Source organism: Prionailurus viverrinus, chromosome E3 (assembly GCF_022837055.1).
Source record: "Prionailurus viverrinus isolate Anna chromosome E3, UM_Priviv_1.0, whole genome shotgun sequence".
In the NCBI taxonomy this organism is placed as follows: Eukaryota; Metazoa; Chordata; class Mammalia; order Carnivora; family Felidae; genus Prionailurus; species Prionailurus viverrinus.
In genome coordinates, this window is record NC_062576.1 from 41,329,529 (window position 1) to 41,350,216 (window position 20,688).

General features: G+C 62.8%; 2 protein-coding genes across 5 annotated transcripts; one reads left to right on the top strand and one right to left on the bottom strand.

The window, feature by feature from the left end:
- The first annotated feature begins 3,468 nt into the window (after positions 1-3,468).
- Positions 3,469-12,073, top strand: GNG13 (G protein subunit gamma 13). 3 transcript variants are annotated; one of them, XM_047839107.1, is made up of 4 exons: positions 3,469-5,297; positions 6,795-9,945; positions 11,593-11,724; positions 11,900-12,073. In XM_047839107.1, the coding sequence occupies exons 2-4, from the start codon at positions 9,431-9,433 to the stop codon at positions 12,003-12,005; spliced, it is 753 nt and encodes a 250-aa protein (XP_047695063.1). In that variant the 5' UTR covers positions 3,469-5,297; positions 6,795-9,430; the 3' UTR covers positions 12,006-12,073. The 3 variants fall into 3 exon arrangements, 2 of the variants coding, with proteins under 2 accessions (XP_047695063.1, XP_047695064.1); XR_007147854.1 differs by lacking the exons at positions 6,795-9,945; positions 11,593-11,724; positions 11,900-12,073 and adding an exon at positions 6,239-6,634; XM_047839108.1 differs by lacking the exons at positions 3,469-5,297; positions 6,795-9,945 and having other exon boundaries at positions 10,380-11,724.
- On the bottom strand, positions 12,053-20,451 carry CHTF18 (chromosome transmission fidelity factor 18). Of its 2 annotated transcripts, none has more exons than XM_047839106.1 (22): positions 20,314-20,451; positions 19,914-20,108; positions 19,682-19,832; positions 19,342-19,510; positions 18,827-18,919; positions 18,693-18,745; positions 18,419-18,563; positions 17,737-17,946; positions 17,120-17,217; positions 16,753-16,876; positions 16,518-16,669; positions 16,317-16,410; positions 15,915-16,013; positions 15,704-15,834; positions 15,345-15,516; positions 14,335-14,559; positions 14,103-14,252; positions 13,874-14,004; positions 13,060-13,204; positions 12,829-12,945; positions 12,506-12,563; positions 12,053-12,432 (listed from the first exon to the last, which is right to left on the bottom strand). In XM_047839106.1, the coding sequence occupies exons 1-22, from the start codon at positions 20,402-20,404 to the stop codon at positions 12,296-12,298; spliced, it is 2,940 nt and encodes a 979-aa protein (XP_047695062.1). In that variant the 5' UTR covers positions 20,405-20,451; the 3' UTR covers positions 12,053-12,295. The 2 variants fall into 2 exon arrangements, 1 of the variants encoding a protein (XP_047695062.1); XR_007147853.1 differs by having other exon boundaries at positions 12,348-12,432; positions 13,060-13,233.
- Positions 20,452-20,688: the final 237 nt, after the last annotated feature.

The window sequence follows — 20,688 nt, forward strand, 5'->3', positions numbered from 1 at the left end:
CAGTCTGCAACACTGTACCAGGGACAGCTCAGTAACTGTGACAGGCACACCACACTGATGTGAGAGGTCATCAGCAGGACATTCTGCACGGGCCGACAAGCACAGGGGAGCTCTGTCCTTTCCGCTCTGTTTTCTTGGAAACCTAAAACTTCTCTAAAAAAGGAAGTCTGGGGGCGCTTGAGGGGCTCAGTCGGTTAAGTGCCTGACTTGATTTCACCCCAGGTCATGACCTCACAGTTCATGAGATCGAGCCCCGCATCGGGCTCCACACTGAACACAGAACCTGCCTAGGATTCTCTCTCTCTGCCCCTCCCCAGCTCGTGCATGTGCGCATGCTGCCCCCCCCCCCTGCAAAGGAAGAAAAAAAAAGGGAAGTTTTTAAAAACTAGCAAGACTCGGGGCGCCTGGGTGGCGCAGTCGGTTAAGCGTCCGACTTCAGCCGGGTCACGATCTCGCGGTCCGTGAGTTCGAGCCCCGCGTCGGGCTCTGGGCTGATGGCTCAGAGCCTGGAGCCTGTTTCCGATTCTGTGTCTCCCTCTCTCTCTGCCCCTCCCCCGTTCATGCTGTGTCTCTCTCTGTCCCAAAAATAAATAAACGTTGAAAAAAACTAGCAAGACTCCCAGAACCACACCAGCTCAGTCTTTCCACAGACCCCCAAAACGAACAAGGCCCTTGCCCTGCACGACTGATCTGCAAAGTCCCTGACACAGACATATGCATGGTCCCCCCAGTAAGTCTCTGCAATACTTGGGGGCCACTCCCGCAAGAGCCCCACTCACTTGCCATCCTTCTCGGGGTTTCTTGAGACGGTGACTTCTGGGAATCTCAAATTATCCGGGCCTCGGCAGGACTGAAAGGGGCAGCTCCTTAATGTGCAGAGTAACCTTGATTACAAATCAGACTGCTGCAAGTTCATTTCTCCCCATAAAAGCATATTAAATATTTTACGTCTGGTCCTCCCGCTCTTTAACAAAAATAAATAAATAAAAGGAAATAAAATAAATAAATAAATAAAATGAAAATGCAGCAAATCAATGTAGACAGAATACCAAAAAGGACACGAGGCAGCTGACAGCTGTGTCTGCTTCTCAAGGTAGTTGCAGGGCTATGGGGACTGCTAAGAACTTGCCTGTTTTTTTTTTAATGTTTATTTATTCTTGAGAGAAACAGCATGAGTGAGGGAAGGGCAGAGAGTCAGGGGGACAGAGGATCCCAAGCGGGATCTGCGCTGCCTGCAGAGAGCCCCGTGTGGGGCTCTGCGGGGCTCAAATTCACGAACGGCCAGGTCATGAGCTGACCCAAAGTCAGATGTCTCACTGAGCCACCGAGCGCCCCAAGAACGGCCTTTCACACCCGTTCTCTTGAAAGGGCCCAGCAGCGCGCTCCAGAGGCTACCCGATGGTGATGTTGGTAGGGACGAGGGCAAAAGCAGAGTGGAGAGCACAGCTCTGCCTTCAAGGGATCGGCCTAAATGTAAAACATACCTGTAAATTTGTTTGGGTCAAATACTGCTTTTTCTTAAAAAGGAGTGCTCGTGTGTAGTGGGTTTTATTATTGTGGTTTTTTTTTAAGTTTATTTATTTATTTACAGATAGAGGGGGAGAATACCAGGCAGGCTCCGCACTGTCAGTGCAGAGCCCGATGTGAGGCTCAAACTTGGGAACCTTGAGACCATGACCTGAGCTGAAGTCGGACACTTAACCAACTGAGCCGCCCAGGCGCTCCTATCATTGTTTGTTTTAAGTTAAAAAAAAAAAAAAAAAAAGTATGCGCAACAAATTTGTTTCCACTTCTAACACAGTATATGCCCCTCCCTATACAGCACCACATGACAGAAGTTCAACAACGTTGAAGATAGTTTTAAGGGGTCCTGAGACTGGGAACCAGGGATGGCACTCACGCGCACCTGCGGCGCCACCTAGCGGCGAGGACCGGACAGGGGCGCGCACAGAGCCCAGCCTGCTGACGGATGATGCGGCCGCCTGGTGCCTTATTCCATCCGCCGCGCAAAGTCACCGGGCTTCTGTTTTCCAAGATAAATGGGTGTCATGGAAAGATCCTGACTAGTGCCTTTTTGGGGTGCTGATAGATGTATAATCAAATTCTGTCCTGACAAGGTCTTCCCCGCAACGTCCAGCCCCGCGGAACCTTGGCCCAAGGTTCTACTGGGGGTCCTCCGGGTTCCGCAGAGTGTGCTGCCGCTGGTTTGTTTGCAACCGGCTAGACAAGGTTCCCACCTGCACACCCCACACCCCACGCAGACCCGGGTCCAGAGGACTCGGGGAGGCAAGGAGGGAATGCACGAGCACACGGCCAACAGGAAGGGATGAGAAGTAGTCTTAAGGCCGGAACTCAGAGGCCCAGCAGGATAGGGCAGTGGTAGGGCCACCCTGAGCAACCGACCCCGTAGCGACCCAGTAGCACAAATGTGGCACAGACAGCGGTGGGGCCAGAACAGACGTGGGACACCAAGCTTCGCGGGAATGCCAGACGTCACAGCTCTCTTCCTGTGCCTCAACTAGGCTGCGGTCTGTCTCCAGGCCACCCCTCCCCACTCACCTACAAACCTGCCATCACGCCTTCCATCATCAGGGTCCAGAGCCACGACGCCACTGGGGACATAGCCTGAAGTCCTTGGACCGAGTCCCACTGGAAGACCACCTTTGCCTACTGTCACCCATCTTTCCAGCCTGGGACTTTTGTACACCTAAGCCCCTGATGTCAAGCTCTAACAGACCTTCCGAAGATTCCTTTTGAACAGTAAGTACGTAGCCTGCTCAGATGTATACAACACTCCTTTAGCCTGGAAGAGCTTCCGCTGCTTTGCAAAGGGACAATATGGGGTGGGGAGGGCTGAGGGTGGTGACCCAGGGCAAGGAACCTAGGGGGAGACGCTGGTGAGGAGTCCTGGGGGGGAAGGAGGGGGGGAGACCTGAGGAGATGCTGAAGGGAGACATGGGGGGGGCTGAAAACGGAGACGCTGGAGAGGAGACCTGGGGAGGGGGGGGACCCGAGTGGGGACACGCCGAGGGGACACCTGGGGGGATGCTGAGTGATGAGATGCTGGAGAGGAGACCGGAGGCGGGCGAGGGAGGGACCTGAATGAGGAGATGCTGGAGAAGAGACGGGAGGAGACCTGAGGGGAGTCCTCGCCAGGCGCCGTCTTCTGTCTCTAACAACGCCCCGGTTTACACGGGGTTCCACAGCCCAACTCGCTCATCCACTGGTCGAGTTAGGGTTAACACAGGCCTGGAAAACCCTTCCGGCCGAGGAATTCCACGTTGGAAACGCGGCTCCAGGGAAAAAATCCGAAAGTCGGACCCCTGACACCTCGCCCGGCCTCGGCTCCAGGCCGCCGCCGTCGCCGCCGGGCTCCAGGTTGCTTGCGTCTTGCGTGCCATAGCTCTAGACTCCTCCCCCACGCTCCGGTGACCCGCCCCTTCCGGCACCTAACAGGAAGCGACCTCCCAAGGCGGAAGTACCCGGGCGGGTGGAAAGTTGGCGCCCGGCGGGTTTGGTTCGGTGGGGCGGGAGGCTGCAGGGAAGTCGGGCCCGTGCCAGGCGGTCCCCCGAGAGCCTGGAGGGCGCACCCGCACGGCGAGGATGGGGCCCGGCCGGCCTTCCGGGGCAGATCCTGGGTGGCCGCGGGGACACAGACCGAGACCCCCATTCTGGGCAGCGGGGGCCGCTCAGCGAAGCCTCCACAGCGAAGGCAGGACCACAGACATTTGGTGTCCCCTTCCGCCTCCAGCTTTCGTCCCTTCTCTTCGTCCCAAAAGAGCAGGGTTTTGTACGGCCTCTGAGCGGAGAATTGTTTTTATGTTTGTAGAGGTTTAGATGAGCAGCCGCCTTGGGCCTGGGGAAAGTGCTCAGGGCACATCTGTTTGCCCTCAGGTTCTGTGGCTGGAGGATCGGAGGCCGGGAAGCGGTGAGGGGCTGAGGACGCTGTGCTCCTAACAAGTACTCCCAGGGAGAGCTGGTCTCTCAGCCCCGGCCCGTTCGGACCCCTCTGGGGGACCGTGGGCGGCGTTGGTCGGTGAGCCGGCGTGACTGTTCGCAGGGACCAGGTTTGCCGCCTGGCTGGATCCCCAGAGATGCTCCGGCTTTGATGCCGACGCCCGGGGACCAGCGAAGACATGGTCCTGGATCAGCGATGGCGAGACAGGCGTGGACGTGAGCTTCAGGAACTCCGTCCTGGTGAAGCCTTCCACCACCAACGGTGGTGCAACCGTTGGCCTTTTCCATTAAGGGTAGTGTTTATTTTATAACCACTAGGGTTTTGTAGCTGATCACCAGGATGCACCAGGATGGCGTTATCCTGGGGGTTCTGCCTGTGCTCTCTGTGTGGTTTCACCCTGGATGTAAAGTAGGTGACGGGTACCTCTACCAGGCTGGAGAGCTGGGTGGGTCCTAGAGGCAATAAGGGCCCTGAGCACGTTCATAAAGTAGTGCTACAAGTGACTGACTCAGGACAGTGCCAGGACACTGGGAGGCTGGCAGCCACTTGCCCCGAGTGCTGTGCCGCCCGCTGCCTTCCACCGTGTGCCTGTGGCCGAGGGGTGTCTGTGGTCACGAGACCAGTAAGTGGCTAGCATCACATCCACCCCTGGGTCTTAGGTCTGCTCCCCAGGCAGCTTTGTGGGGCTTCGGCCACAGTTCCTGCACTCGGGAGTCCTCAGGAGGACCAGACGGCTTCCTGGGTGCCACGACTTGCTGCAGATAGACGGCGTAACGGCGTCCTGGATGGTCCCAGAACGCCAGGCGCCTGTGCTGACTTGTCCCCTCCTGGGGATTCTGCGCCCACCCTGCACCTCCGCATTTGGTGGGGACTTGCCTGTGAGCTGCCCCCCACCCACACCCTTCTGAACACCCGCCTGCACAGCATCAGATGCAACTGCCCGGCTGGCCCGACCTGCGACCACCCCCTCTCCACACGGCCCCAGGGCCGCAGACAGCCTGTGTGGGCTCCATCCCCATTGCGTGGGCCTGGCTTCTCTCTGAATGGCTCCCTGATGCGTTGCGGCCTTGACACATACCGTGCGTGTGGCCAGAGAATCTTGCAGGGGCACAACGACAGCCTTCTCTGCCCCCAGACTCTTCTCCGGCGTGGACGGTTAGTGTGGGGCACCCCTCGCACAGTGCGCAGCCTCACTTTGCCCTCACCGCCCCCTCTACGTCGCCATGGACACCATCTGTCTGCCACCTGGGCTTCGGAGACCTGCGTCCTCTGCCTCCAGGCCACTGTCCACATGCTGCTCGGGGAGCTGCCCTGGCTGCTGGACGTCCTCGCCTTTGGGGTGAGGCCTGCGGGGGGAGGGGGCAGGGTGATGTCCCCTGAGGTGTCTCGTCCGTTTGCTCTGGGAGGACGAACTGGGCCCTGAGGCTGTTTCTAAAAGGCCTCTGGCATAACACCGCCTTCAGTGGTGGGCGCGATCACCTGGCACCGCAATTACCAGAGGCACACCTCGTTGACTTGGCCATTGGGCCACTGTCACCGCGTGGGGTGGCTCCCGGTGCAGGGACAGAGGTCTGTGCCTGCTTCAGGAGCTGGGGGGGGGGGGGGGGGGGGGGCAGCTGCTAAGCATAGAGCGCAAGGGGCCCTCCATTCAGCCCCAGCCCTGAACGCGTGCCTGCATCCACACTGCTGCTGTGGTGCCGCCACCCCTGTTGGCTGGAACTGGGGTCAGGCCAGCAGTCGCTGCAGTCCTCAGAGCAGCCTGTGCCCCTACGCGCCAGATGGCCTGGTGGCCCAATGCGTACATCCCCCCCCTTTATGGTGCATGTCTGTGGGGGTGCAGACCAATACACTTGCTGACGATGCACTGGGTGGGACCCCCCCCCAAATGGCATTAGCCTCATCAGGCAGTGACCCCACGCAGCCTGTAGGTGCAGTCAGACCAGAACCAGCCACATGCCAAAGTATCCTGAGCCTGCACAAGTGGCAGACCTAGGCCCCACCGTATGCAAGCTGCTGTGCCTGTCCCCACACTTGGGGGCCACACGTCCAGGCCACTGGCACCCTCCAGTCCTGTCTGGTAGCGGGAGGCCTGAGCCAGTAGGTGGCACCTGCCCACGTTCCATCTCTCAGCAGGGATGAGGTGATGTGAACTGCACGCAGGGGGTCTCAGCACGGCAGGACCCTCTCCCAAGGACTTGTCCCCTGGGTCTGGCCTTGGTTGCTGGCCCTGGCAGGGAGAATGGTGCTGAGCCAGCTCTGAGATGCCCCTTCACTCCACAGGTGACCGGGCAAAGTTACTTGACCTCGTCTCAGAGTAAGCGTCCGCTGGAGGGGAGACAGCTCTGACAGCCAGGGGGGCCTGTGGGGCCGGTGCAAAATGGGACAGTGGGCGGCCTGAGCCACTGACACGGCAGGCCTCCCCTGCACCCACCGTGTATCACAGGCTCCCCTCCACGGGCCTTCCCGAGATGGGATCACCTGCAGCTCGGCAGATTTGTCTGTTTCAGACAAATACCCTAACTTTGCTTGACGTTCAGAAACTGCTTTACTACTGGGCGCCTGGGTGGCTCAGTGGGCTAAGCATGTGGCTTTTGGTTTCGGCTCAGGCCCCAATCTCATGGTTTATGAGTTTGAACCCTACGTCCAGCTCCGTGCTGCCAGTGTGGAGCCTACTTGGGATTCTCTCTCCCACTCCCTCCCTGCCCCTCCCCTCCCCCCCCCTCCTTGCTTGCCAGCTCACTCTCTCAAAACAAATAAATGAACTTAAAATAGATACATATTTAAAAAAAAGAAAAAGAAGCAGCTGCTTGACTAGTCTCTCGCTTTGCCCTGAAAGACACCTCGAGGACTTGGGTCAGCTGCAGACGAGGGCCTGGCATTGGTTCCCTGGCCACAGAGCTGCTAGAATGAGCCGCTTCCCTGAGACGGACTCAAGAGGTGTTGCAGATGACATCCAGCCTCCTGCCCGTGGCTTCCCCGGAACCGTGTCTTACAGGTTTGCGCAGAACAGTCTGAGCGAGCCTAAGTTATTTACGACTGTCGCTTCCGAGCTTGCAGAGGTTACGTACAGGCCGGTGTTCCGTGAGCTCTGCTTAACAGGGTAAAATCAAGAGGCTCTGTGCTGGCTTTCCAGTCCTGGTATTTACCACTGCCAGTCATCCCCGGGGCAGGAAACAAGTCGGCATGTCCCCGTGGGGCTGCCAGGGCCACCGTCGCCGTGCCTGTTGTAAGCCCATGGGTCCCATGCCCTCCCCTGGGACAGAATGTTGACAGGCCTTCCCCCCGCCAGCCCAGGCCCTGCAGCGTTGACCGCTTGTCCTGTGGTCTCACCCCCTTAGGATGTGTCTGTGGCCTTGGGAGGGTTGTGGGGGGGTCTGACCCCCCAGAAATCTGAGGCAGAGCCGCACACTGGCACTCAGCGGTCTCGCCTCGGGCCTCATGGTGCCCACGTGCAGGCCGGCCATCTGCCCAGAGCCGTGTCTTGCTCTCTGAGGAGCCTGGTCTCAGGACCCGAGTGTGCCCATGGCCCAGAGTTGCCAACATGCCTGTGCATCAGTGGCCCAGTGATGGAGACCAGCCCCAGCTCTGGCCTCTATCAGTAGAGAACCCACAGGTCACGGTGGTGTCGGGGACGACACTAGACGGCGGGTCCCTGTCTGGTGGGGGTGTTTCCTCTCCCTCCTCCCTGGGCCCTCTTCAGGGTCCCACCCAGAAGGGATCAGGGCACCCCGCACGCACCAGTCTTTGACTTCCTGCCGCAGTCTCACTATGCCTGCTGCGTCCCCCAGAGGCCCGGCCCACACTGCCCACCCGCCCGCCCGCGTGGCAGGAGCCTGGCAGTGGGGCCTGCGGCAGCCGTTTCTAGGCCAGCAACCAGCCCGTTGGTCTCACCAGCAGCCCAGTTAGCGCAGCTAATTTCAGCACGGTGTCTGGTCTCCCAGGACCTGCTCTGGGTGCCTGCAAGGTGGCGGTCAGCTAGAGGACGAGCTGTTACTGCTTCCCCCTGCGCAGCATCCCAGGAAGGTGAGAAATGCGAGTCCTTACAGGCATGAGAGCAGACGTGCGCCACCGGTTCCGCCACATGAACTGGTGGCCTCTGTGACGTGGGGCTGCAGTCAGCGCGAGGACCACAGCAGCAGGTGTCCCCCCGGCAGCAGGTGTGGCCGGCGCCCAGAGGCCAGAGACAGCACAGCAGTGATGTTCAGGGAGGGCCTGTGCCCCCCACAGCTGCCACCTGTAGGCCTGGCTCCCACCGTCCTGATGACCCACACTGCTGCCTAGCTGCGCCCAGGTGCCCCTGCCGTGTACTTCCTGCGTCGGTCGCAGCTGTGACCACAGCGGACCCGGGTCTCAGCAGCGCTTCCCCCAGTGGACTCTCCAGAAGCTGTCTGGTGCGGGTGCCCTGTTCTGCCTGTGCAGCCTGGAGAGAAGACATGACTGTGTGGCAGGATCTGCCCGGCCCGGGGGTCAGTCCAAACCTGGAACCAGTCCTGAGGGCCGACATAATGCCATGCCCTTGGCTGCCCACCCCGTGTGAGCAGCACCACAGGCCACAGGAGAGCCCTGGGCAGCCGGAGCAAAACAGTGTGCGGGGCCTCGAAGGCAGGTGAGCACAAACGGGCCTCAGCGGGGGGAGCAAGGCCAGCACTGCCGGCCATCTGCCCTGGCAGGATGGCAGTGCCCTGGGCTCTAAGCCCCCATCCCCCTAAATCCATAATAAAAATAATCCCGCATTTGCCTGATCTGCCCCAGTTCCAGAAGCGTCTCCTGATGTGTCATCGTGTTGATGCGTGACAGCAGTCCAGGGAGGCACAGCTGACCCCATTTCACAGAATTGCACCAGGGAGGGTTTGGGAGCCCAAGGGGGCAGGGGACACCCCATCCTGCCTTCTAGGTGAGAACACCTGACCTTTCATAGGCCCCCAGCCCAGAGCTCCTGCCAAGAGCCTGGTCCAGGCCTTTGCGAGGATCATGACTGGGAAGCTGGGCACTGCTGGTCCCTGCGGCTGCCGTTGCTGCCTGGGGGCCCCCCACCCAGGATGCAGCCTGGCGCCTGCGTCACTCAGTAGCCCCAGGGGCACAGTTCCCCTGAGAGCAGGACAGCAGGGCCTACCAGACACACCCAGAGCATCACGGCTGAGGGGGACTGGATGTGGTCCCAGCCCCCACGGCACCTTCTGCCCTGAGGGGCAGAAGGCAGAGGGACTGTCTGCTTGGGCCCCATCGCGGGCCGGGTGAGGAGCCTGACAGAGAGGTGATGGGCCCCCTCCCTCCTCGGAGCCCCCAAAGCCACTCAGCCTGGGCTTGGGCACCCCCGAGCCAGACACCGCCTCCTGAGGCAGGACACTACCAGGGCACCCCTGGGCCCACGAAGAGCAAGTCTGGCTGTCTCTGGCTTAGGGTAAACTGAAGCATGGACATACCTCCCCGCCCTCAGGGCAGCTACCCAGTCTACCCGCTGCTGGCCGGGGCATGGGGCACAGGCCCAGATGCCCTCAAGGGGACAGGCTCACTCCTGTGGGTGGCTCAGCTCCAGGGGAGGGCTGCCCACAGACCCTTCAGTTGGCACTGCTGAGACCTCAGAGGGCTACAGTGTCCTGGCCCTGTTACCCATACCTAGTCTATGATTCAGCCCATCAGGGGCACAGAGGGCTGGGGCACAATCTAATGGCTGTAAGTCTTTGGTGGCCCAGGAGCCCACCCAGCCCTGTGGGAGACCACTGTCCAGGGCCAGAGCTGACCCACGTTGCCTACCCCTGCATCTCCCACCCCCAAGGGCTGGCAGACCATGTAGGGTCAGGCGCAGTCCCTGGAGGAGGGGAGGCAATGGGGGCGGTGCCAGAGCCTGGCCCCCAGGTGGCAGGAGTGGGCGGGGCACCTGCCCGGGCTCTGCCCGCTTATGTGCCCGCTCACTCATTCACTTGGTCTTCGCTGTCACTCACCATCACTTGGTCCTTGTCACTTGGCCCTTGCTGGCACCGTCCAAGGTAGGTCTGATCAATTGGCCCCCTGTGCAGAGCAGGAAACCGAGGCCGGGAGGGATTCTGGGACTCGCCCAGATCCCACCGGGCTAACCTGGACCATCCTAACCCCCAGATGCCCCTGCCTGTTGGCCTTATGGCCGAGGGCAGCTGCCCTGCGTGTCCCAGCAGGCCCGACCCCACCAGTGGGGAGAACCCCCTCGGTCTTCGGGAGGGCGGGGCGGGGGCGGGGGCGGAGCGGCCGAAGGGGAGGGGAGCCGCGTCCTGCGCCGTGCGCGCCGCCCGCAGTGCCCGCCGAGCGCCGAGCGCCGTGGCCGGGGGCGTCGCGGGGCGCGCGGGACGGGCAGCCGGCTCCGGCGGCGCTGCGCGCAGGTAGGGCAGGCAGGGCAGGCGGCGGGGGCGGCGGGCAGGGCCGCCGCCCCCGCCCCCGCCGCGGAGAGCCCCCAACCACGTGGCTGTCCGGCCAGGGGTGGGGATGCTGAACTTGGGGTCTCCGGGAGGGGAGCACCTGCATGCCCCCCATTGGCTGCCCCCCCCAAGAGGCAGACTCCCCTCCACCGGGGTTCTTACCCCTGGCTCCTGACTGACCCTCCCACGACGACTCCTAGTGCGGCTGTTCTGTCCCCAACCGACCAGGACTGACCCCCCCCACCCCCACAAGAGATCTTCCAGCCAGGAGTCCCCTCCACAGGCTGACGCAGGCAGGGCCGCGCTCCTGTCAACCCCTGTCCACCCTCCCAAGGTCCAGAAAGCCAATCTCCTGGCTCTCAGCCTCAGTGATGGGAGCAGGGCCTGGGGCCCAGTGAGGGACTCCCTGGGCCCCTGGAGTGGGCTGAGGTGGGGGAGGAGGCAGGAAGCAACCTGCTCTGCCAGGCTGGTGCACAGCAGAAACTGGGCCAGATGGCTTGTGGACGGTGCTGGGGGCAGCCCTGGGCCCAAAGAAGCTGCAGCCCCTCCCCAGTCCCAGGCCTGCTGTGCAGCCTGGGACCCCAAGGTCCTCAGCACCTCCTCCCTGCAGCCTCTAGGCAGAGATGCAAATTGCAGCCAAATCCTCCTGGCTCTGGGATTAACTTCCTCTGGGTAGGCTTCCCCATGCAAAGCATTAGAAAGGAACTGGAAGGAAGCCAAGCAGGGCCCCACCTCTTACATGATGATGGTCTGGGTCACCCACTCTGCAACCAGGGTGGCAAGTGGGCCTGGGAGTCGGGAGGGCAGGCTTCTGGGAACCCACTTGTGCCGTGTGCCTGGCCCTGCTGTCGCCACAACATTGCCCCTTTCCTTCCCACCCAGAGACCAGGCCGTGGTAAGGGCTTTGGTGGGGGTGGGAGGTAAGGGTGTGGAACTGAGTAAAAACTTTTCCCTGCGGCTAATTAGCCCCATGGGGGAGGGGCAGGCACATGGGGCCTCATTTGTGGGGCTTCAGCTCCAGGCCCTGCACCCTGTGGACTGTGTGGGTGCCTATGTGGGTGCCTTGGGAAACTGGTGGTGAGGCCCCTGGGGACCTCCCAAGCCGCAGACTGGGTGTCACTGTACAAGGGTGGGCCTCCCTCCTTCCTTTGGGAGGGGGTGCCCTCAACCAGTGGGTAGGGCACATCTGGGGGTGACCGCTGGCTGGCGGGCCCCCTGGCTGTTGCTTCCTCTCGCGCCCTCCAGCCCCAGGCTGGCCACTTCCGAAGCTCCCGACGCCATGGAGGAGTGGGATGTGCCTCAGATGAAAAAAGAGGTAGAAAGCCTCAAGTACCAGCTGGCTTTCAAGAGGGAGATGTCCTCCAAGACCATCCCTGAGTAAGTCCCCAGGACCCCACGGAGCACCGCCCACCCAGGGCTGCCGGCTCCCACCTGCATCTCATTTCCCTGCCCCCAGCGAGCGTTTTGCATGAGCCAGAACCACACCTCCACAGCCAGCCCTCGCCCTCGGGCCCCCCCTGCTCACCTCCCCCCTCCACCCTGCCGCACACAGGCTCCTCAAGTGGATCGAGGATGGGATCCCCAAGGACCCGTTCCTGAACCCCGACCTGATGAAGAACAACCCGTGGGTGGAGAAGGGCAAGTGCGCCATCCTGTGAAGCACCCCCGCCCCGACTCTCGCCTCTTTGTAGGGAGAACACCTCGATAAAGGTGTGGCTTTTATAAAGACTCTCTGATGACGTCCGTGCTTTTGTACATTTTCTGATGGAGAAAAAGCAACAGCACAGCATCAAGCCTGGGCCCTGGGGCGTCTGGTGGGGGGGTTCCAGGGCACCCAGCACGGGTCGAGGTGTCCCGCACAGCCCCAGGGTATCCAGCGTAGATCCTGGGGCGTCCGGAGAGGGGTCCAGGGCACCCAGCACGGGTCGAGGTGTCGGGCGCAGGCCCGCTACAGCAGGTCCCGGATGTACAAGCTGCGCCGCACGGCATTGGAGACGCCCTCCTTGAAGCGAAACCAGACGTCACTCCTGCCCACCGCTGTGCCTATGCGCCACTCGGTCGCATCTGTGTCCGGGGCCACATCTCCTGTGGAGGACGTGTGGTTGCTACTCTGCCTTGCTCCGGCCCCTCCCTCCCTCCCCTCCCTCCCGCCACACACCTGCATTCAGGGCTGGCGCTCTCTTGATGACCACACGACCAAAGAAGTCTCTCTCGGGCTGAAGGAGGCAGGTTGGTCAGGGTCTCAGACTCCCTGCTGTGAGCAGAGGGCCCGGCGGCTGCGGGAGCAGACGCCCACCTCCCCTCCCAGCCTCCCTTCCCTTCAGCCCCTCAGAACCCACATAGTGGCAGGAGAACACCGTAACCAGATCCAAACTGAGCCAGTGGAACGCCCTACACTGAGCAGCAGGGAACTGGCAGGCCCCCAGGGCTGAGCACCAGCCCCGTCCCTACCCGCCTGCCCCCCACCCCCACCCCCTGCACCTGTTCCTCCAGGGCCGCTCTCTTCAGGATGCGCTCCAGCCGCTGCTCCTCGTGGCTGCGTGAGGCAGGTGGCTGCGTCCCTTTCTCCCCAGCAACCCCCTGGGGACCCTCCTCTGCCTGCAAAAACAGGTGGCGAAGGCTGACTGCGCAGGGCCACTCCAGGGACAAGGTCCCTTCCAACAGCCCTGCCCTCCTAGGCCTGGCTCTGGCCCGAAGCCCGGGCAGGCTTACCTGGTGGCTATCCCCAGCCCGGGCCAAGGCCTCTGCCCGCCGCATCTTCTCCATTTCAATCTCGTGGGCGATGAGCTGCTTGGCCTGGTAGGTGAGGGGCTTGCGGGCCGGCAGCTCAGGAAAGCGGCAGACCTCCTCCACATTCCTGCTCTCAGAGTTGGCACAGAGATGTACCTGGTCAGCAGAGACAGGCAGGGGCCACCTGCCACACCAGCCCCAGACGCCAGAATGTAAGAGCTGCAGGCTGGGCCCGGTCCTGGCAACACGATGCCTGAGCCCCACAGCAAGAGAAGATGACCTGCCCCAAGCCTCAGTTTCCCCAACTACACGTGGGCACAAGAAGGGAACCCCTCCAGGGCCACAGGATGAAGAAATGAGACAAGGCAAGGCCTGGTCTCAAGCCTGGGGCTGAGTGCTTGGAACTGTCACCACTACCACTTCCCTGTGACTGTGACAGAGGGAGACGTGCGGCTGGTGCCTCGCTGGGTAGCAGGGCCCCGGAGACTATCTCGGGATGGGGAAGCCGAGCCCTGGGGACCTCAAGGGCCCTCTGCGGGACACTGAGGCAGCGAGAGCCTCCGCGGTAAACCTCAGACCCCAGCGCTGTGCCTGACCTGGAACACCATGCCTCACAATCACATCTTGGCAAAGGCTAAGCGGGAACCGAGCCCCTGCCGCTACCCCACAAACGGCAACACCGACACACACGTCGCAGAGACCACGCTTTCAGATTCCCGGCCCAGAGACCACCACGGCACTTGGAGCCCAGCTTCCTGCCCCCGGCACCCCCGCCCCAGGTGCCGCACAGACTCACGGCTCTAGCCTGTAGACATAGTGCCCGTCGGGCATGCGCTCCTGGCGGTAGGTTAGGCTGTAGGCAAGCATGGTTCCCACAAGGCCGGCCAGCTGCTGTTTCTCACGAGTGCTGTACAGCTGTGTGCTCACCTGTGGACAGGGCGCAGGGGCAAGGGCACGGACGCTGAGCATGGCCAGGGGCCCTCCCCTATGGGCAGTCGCAACCCCGCCCTGGCTGAGGCACTCACAGGGCGCAGCTTGGGTGCAAGGATGTCCAGAAGCAGGCAGAGGACGTCCAGGACGAGGGCCTGAGGTGCAGCCCGGCTGCGGGTAGCGGGCGTCAGGCCCGACACCAGCGTCTGGATGAGGTTCTGTGTCTTGCTTGTCCGGTTCTGGGCCTGGGGCAGAGAGTGAATGGGGCCTGGGTAACCCGGCGTCTCTGGGCCGGCCCCGAGCCCCGGGCTGGGTGCAGGGGCACACCTCCTGCTGGCTGCTGGGGAAGGCGATCCTCGGCACGTGGCTGGAGGCGAAGAGCAGGTGGAAGGCTGCCGGCAGGAAGGGCAGGTAGCGCAGCAACCGGAAGCTCTGGCCGTGGTGGGCGGCCCGGCTCAGCAAGTCGTCAAAGGCCAGCCAGTCGAGCGCCGCGCACACGGCACCCAGGCTGGAGTCCCGAAGCCGCAGGCGCAGGAAGTTGTCAAACAGGCCCTGGGGGTGAGCAGGTGGGTGGGCCCCGAACCCCTCCAGCCGCGGCCCCCAGCCCGCCATGTAAGCACCACCCAACGGGAACCTCCACCTCCCACCGCCCTGCCAAATGCAGGGCCTTGGGACATCTGCAAACACCAGCAAGGGCCCGCCCCAAGACCCCAAAGACAGAGCCAAGAAGGCCCAGCCTGCCGCCCCAGTGTTCTGACCAAATCCCTGACAGACGCACAAAAGAACCCGACCTCCCTAAAGGAAGTTCCATCGGTCAGAATCAAGGGCATAGAAGAAGCCCCACTCTCGTTCCTTGCGAGAGTCGTCTCCTTGGGCTACGGCACGACCCCTCCCCGTAACAGTTTCCAGATTTACGGATCGCCCAATAATCCAAAGCTGCTTAGTCAGGGAGGCAGCTTAGGCCAGGCTTCCCGGGGGTGGGGGGGGGCACCTCTGCCACCCGCCCAAACCGGAACTCCACTCTGCCCGCTCCGCCCCACCCAGATGGATCCCGACCAGCAAATGGAGTGACCCCACTGCGCACCCAGCCCACCTCCCCACCCTGCCAGCCCACACGGGGCGTCCCCTCCTGGCACCAGCTAGTCCCTCCACCCAGGCCTCTGTCCATTTGCTGTCATCTCTGATGCACCTCCGATGCCCCATGTCCACCACCCCTAGCACCTATCCTGTTTCCCTGACACCATCTGAAGTGTCTCCCACCCGCTGTCTGGGGACAGACACACAGCCAGGTACTGACCCACCAGGAGCCCCCAAAAACGTCCCAAGAGCATCATTACCTGGACCACCTTCTCATGCTCGCCTGCAGACGCAGCCACGTGCAGGATGTGGTAGAACCGCTGGGAAGCCGTGGTCAAAGGCACCTCGGCAGGACGGGGCCCCAGACCTGTGGGCCCATCGCCAAGCAGGAGCGTGTGCGGGATCAGGGCCAGGTTCTGGCCCCAGCGTTGCCTGCAGAGGGGTGCCGAGGCTGGAACGGAGCCCCGCCTCTTTATCGCTCTCGGTGGCACCTTGCCACCCAAAGCGGCCTGAGGGTCTGCTCTACTGGTCCTTAACGGGATGGCGGGGAGGCCAAGTGCCCCCAGGGCCTGGGCAGCATTCAGTCTCTACTGGAGGCAGGGCTGGCCGGCCCGCTTACCTCTGGGCCCGGGGCAGCTGGAAGACCTCCTGCCACACGGAGAAGAGCCCCTTGCGCTGGTCCTTGAGACCCACGCGAGTGGTCTGCACGACCTGCACGCTCAGCTGCCGCCGGCCCCGCCCGTGCAGGAACTGGACACAAGGTGTGCGGGGCAGTGAGAGGCGGCTGAGCCCTGCCTCCCCCGGCCGCAGCCCCTGCCCCACCTGCCCACCTGCAGGGTGTTGATGCAGGCACGGATGTCGTTGTCCGTCTTCTCACAGAGAGCCGCCAGCGCACCCGGGTCGGCCTGCATGCCCCGCCGCAGGGAGATCTGCAGGGAGGCGGGAGGGTGGGCGCTCTCTCCCCCAGAAACCCACCCCAAGGCCACCTCTTCCCGAGAACACAGGTGAATGCAGGGGAACAACAGCTACAGACTCAGGGGCCCGGCCTCACTCTGTGCTCGAACCATCTACTGCCAGAGGGCAAACTGGTCCAGTCACCCCCACGCCCAGGGGTCAGCTAGGGGATGGGGCCTGGATGTGAGAGGGGACCAGGACAGGCGCGGCGTCCCCCCACCCCATAGCTGGCCACATGGCCCCCCGGTTGCGTATTCCCCACCACAGCCCTCACCCACCTCTTGTAGCCGCTGCACGAGCCTGGAAGACAGTGTGGGCGGAAAGTGGAGAAGAAAGGCCTGCTGCCTCAGCTGCCGCAAGGAGGGCACAAACCTGTAGGGGGCAGACACGGGCACACACCCGCCCCCAAGGGCAAAGGCGGGGCGGGTGGGGGGGGGGGGCGGCACCCTCCCAGGGGCCCTCTGCTCTCCCCCACTCACTGGTCATTGCAAATGCAGATGACGGGCCTCATCAGGAGTCCGCCCTCAGCCCGGCGTCGCCGTCCCCCACTTGTGGGAACAGCCGGACCCCCAGACTCTGCTTCTTGCGGGCCCTTGCGATCCAGGATGCTCAGAAGAACGTTGACGGCGGCCTGGGGTATGGGCGGAGGACACGGTGAGCCCTAGCCCGTCGCCGGCCCACCTGCCCACCCACTGGGGCGCCCAGGAGGCCCACCACAGGGGCCCCGTCGATCTCATCGATGACCAGACAGTTGGGTTTCCCGCCAGCACCCAGCACCGACTCCATCTGCGTGGCCGCCTCGATGCACGTGCGGAAGGCCTCAGGGCTGCGGTCGTCACTGGAACCAGTGAGGCCAGAGGTGGGGCTGTCAGGGGAGCGATCGGGGTCCCTGGCAGCACAGGCTCCCAGGACTGGGCCACCAGGCCTACAGCTAGAGGCTACCCTGTGACAGGACCACCCCGCGTCCCAGCGACCCCTGACAAAGCACGAACTCCACCGCCCAAGACCCCGGGACCAAGCCCCACCTCTGGCCCACCACGGTTTCGGGGGAGTCAGAACAGACCGGAGGCCTGGCACGTACCTCGCATTCAACTCCACCACGCAGTAACCAGCTTGCCGCGCAATCACGTGAGCCAGGGTGGTCTTGCCCAGCCCCGGGGGGCCACACAGCAGCGCCACCTGCGGCCGAGACAGGCCGGATGAAGACAGGCTACCACCCGTACCACCGCGGAACCCCTGCCCTGCCCTCGAGGCTAAAACTCCTGTCCTGTGAGGCTCGCTCCTAACGGACGTGCCCTAAGCCCACTGTGGCAAGCACACAAGCACAGGCCACACTCAGCGCGCTTGGGTTCCCGCCTACCGCTTCAGAGTCAGAGACAGCGCTGCCCGAGACCAGCAGTGAGGAGATCTGACAGAGACGCAGATGCTGCTAGTGCAACTGACCCCCCAGAGACCACCCGCTGTCGCCGTGAGCGTCCTGGAAAGGTACGCAATCCTCCGAAAAGCAAACTTCGTCCGAGTCTTTAAAGCACACTCAAATTCCAACTCGTGTCGCCGACGTTCCGTGCCAACACCCTGGCGTTATGACGCCCTCAGCCACGGAGACAGAGGCCCCCAGAGGCTGCAAGGGCACTGGCCACCCGGAGAGCACAGCCCCCGGGCTCAGAGATGTGTGTGGCACAGCCAGGCGGGGCTCACCTTCTGCCGGGGCCGCCGGCTCGGGTCCAGGTCAGCCTCTAGCATGTCCTCTAGCACCTGCTCGTGGCTTTTCCATTTGCTGGAGGTCGTGGCCTCCTTGCTACCGCGGGCCAGCTCTAGACCGGGTCTGGGCCTCCTAGCAGGCCTCTCTCGGCCGAACACCACCAGGTCCCACAGCTTCAGCCACTTGAGGAGGCAGCGGTTAGTGAACTGCGGGACGGGAAGCGTGGCCTGGAGGAACCGCCAGCACCAAGGACTCCCCGTGCCCGCCCTTCACGTCAGTCTGCCGTCCCAAGCCCCGAAAGACACACGGGAATGTGGAAGCTAAGGAACAGGTCACCCTGCCGGTGAGTGACAGAGCAAGACTCGCACCAGGACCTCCGTCCCTACCACCCTAACTCCCTCAGGAGACCCCACTGTCCCGCGTGTTCCAGCATCAGCTGCTGGGACAGTGGGGAAGGAAACAGGCTGCAGGCAGGGGGAGCCCTGGACCCCCAGCCCAGGTCGCAGGTGACTTCCAGAATGCCAGCCCCACGCTGGCCTCAGCTTCCCCACATACAGCTCCAAAGCGCAAATCCAAACCCTCTCCACCCTCCCAAGGTCCTTCAAGCTGACAAGAACAACTTTGGGGCAACAAAAAAATCAGTCACGCTTGAACGGGAACAAGAGAACGAGGTCTCACGTCATCGCTAAGAAGCTCCGTGTAGCACCGCGGTGCGAACTCATCCACCCAGAGGCAGTGCTGGGAGTCATCTTGGCTGTCAGCCAGCTCTTCCTCAGGGGCCCCCGAAGTCTGGACCTCCTCTCCCACCTCCTCAGAGCTGAGGCTGGAGAACATCATGCCCTGAGCTGCCGGGCGAGTAGAGGAACTGCACACCCCCCACCGACTACAAGCTGGAGATCAGCAGTCCAAGAACCGGTAAGGGTCCCAGGGCTGGAAGGGCCCACCGTGTCACCTGCGAAGCGTGTCTGAGAGCCGACGGGCCTCCTCAAGCAGTTGCTGCCTCCGCTGTGCAAACAGCAGAGACGGGATCAGCGTGTCTCCAGCACGCAGTCCCCCCAGAGCTACCCTTCTCCCGACAAATCCCACCTCACTGTCGACCTGCTCCTTCAGGGACGCGAAGGACACACCCAACAGGTCCAGCTGGCCACGGCCTCGCCACCAGATATCAAGGAAAGGGTTCTGTAGGGAAACGAAGACACCCTTTGTCATCTCTCAGAACACAACCACCCACAGACCCTCTCTCGTCAGCGCTCAAGGACCCAGGTGGCATTTTCTACTGACAACAGACCAACGCAAGGACAAACCGCCTCTCCAAACAAAAATCCTAAAGAGAAAATGCACTGGGATGGAGATAGCTCTAAAGAAAAAAGGTAAAGGTTAAAACACCTGAGAAAGGGAAAAGAGACGCCACAGGAAGGGGACAGTGAAACTGGCCCTCACAAGTGGATGACTGCAGGTCACGTGAACTTCCTGAGGGGTCCCCAGGGTCTGAGGGTTGATATGATGTCTAGGACCCTTTCCTGGACAGCACCGAGCCCGCCAACCCTGCAGGAAGGCTGTTGCCAGCCTCTCACCCCCACTTGTGGCCACACAACACTCACCTGCACCCCTGTGCCCACGGGGTCACCCCGCAGCACCAGAAAAGCCCGGCAGCCACCAGTGGAGGTCACACTGACATAGTCCTCCAGGACAGGGGGCCGCCTCAGGACAGGATTTCGAGCTGCTGGAGAGGCCTGAAGGGGACCCACGTCAGCACCAGCATCCAAGGGCCTAGGAAGGGACAGATACTGACCTGGGGACACTCACCTCCTGTGACCATGGCAGGAGAAACTCAGATCCACTCTTGACTATACATCCCTCCCACACACACTCAGCCCCAAGCCTCCCAAAACCTGGGACCCTCCCAAAATCCCTGGGGCATCTGTGCCCCAAGCCACACACCCTTTGCCCCACAGTTCAGGGGGGATCTCCGGACTCGGTGGGGGGGTGATGTCCCCAGCAGGCGAGTCAGGAAGGGGCGGCTCTTCCATTTGCTCAGGTCTGAAGTTCAGCTTCTTCACGACTTCCAGCCTGAGCCGTTTGACCCTGGGGGCTGGGGAGAAAGTCAAAAGTTTCAGAAGCTCTTGCCAAGCCTCACACCCCACCCGTATGCCTTGGGGCTCTGAGGACATACTGGGGGGCAAGGCCCCGTCCCTGGGGTCATGATCGGCCAGCTGCCTCTTCCTGGCACTGCCTTTGTGGTTCCCTGGAGGTCCGCCTGGAGAGCAATGAGTGGCAGCGTCCCCTCTAGCAACGGCCTCCTCGAATGTCAGCCGGGACCGACACACCGCGGGCCAGGGACCCCTGGAGGGCGACGGGGCGGCTGTCCCTGCCGGGAGAGAAGGTTGACAGCAGCGGCGCCAGGTCAGCCTGTACCGGCAACAGCTCCCGCGGTCTGGGGCGCTGGAGGGCCCTCCTCGCTCCGATACGCCCCCGCCTGAGCTCGCTCCAGCCTCCGGGTCCCCGCCGCCTCCCCTCCTCCGACCAGCCCTCCAGGACTAGGGGGACGAGGCCGAGGCGGGGCCCACGCCCACCTTCCAGCTCGGCCAGCACCTCGAGCTCGGCCGCAAACTGGCTGTAGAAGTCGTCCTGGCCGCCCCCCAGCTCGCGCTCGGGGTCTCCCATGGCGCCCGCTCCCGCTGCACCAACCCGCCGCTCCGAACCTCCCGCGCGGCCGCCCGTGCTGCGCGCCGTTCCCGCCCCTCGCGTCCCGGCGCCGCCAATCAATGGCCGGCGTGCCCGGCGGCTCTCGCCATTGGCCACCGGGAGGAGCGGGGCGGAGGCGGGGCTGCGCCCGCAGGCCGGGCGGGGCCGAGCCAGCGCCGTGGCCTCGGGCGCTCACCATTGGCCGGCAAGCCCGCCTGTCTGCGACGAGGGCGGGGAGAGCGCCGGGCTGAGCAGACGCGCCG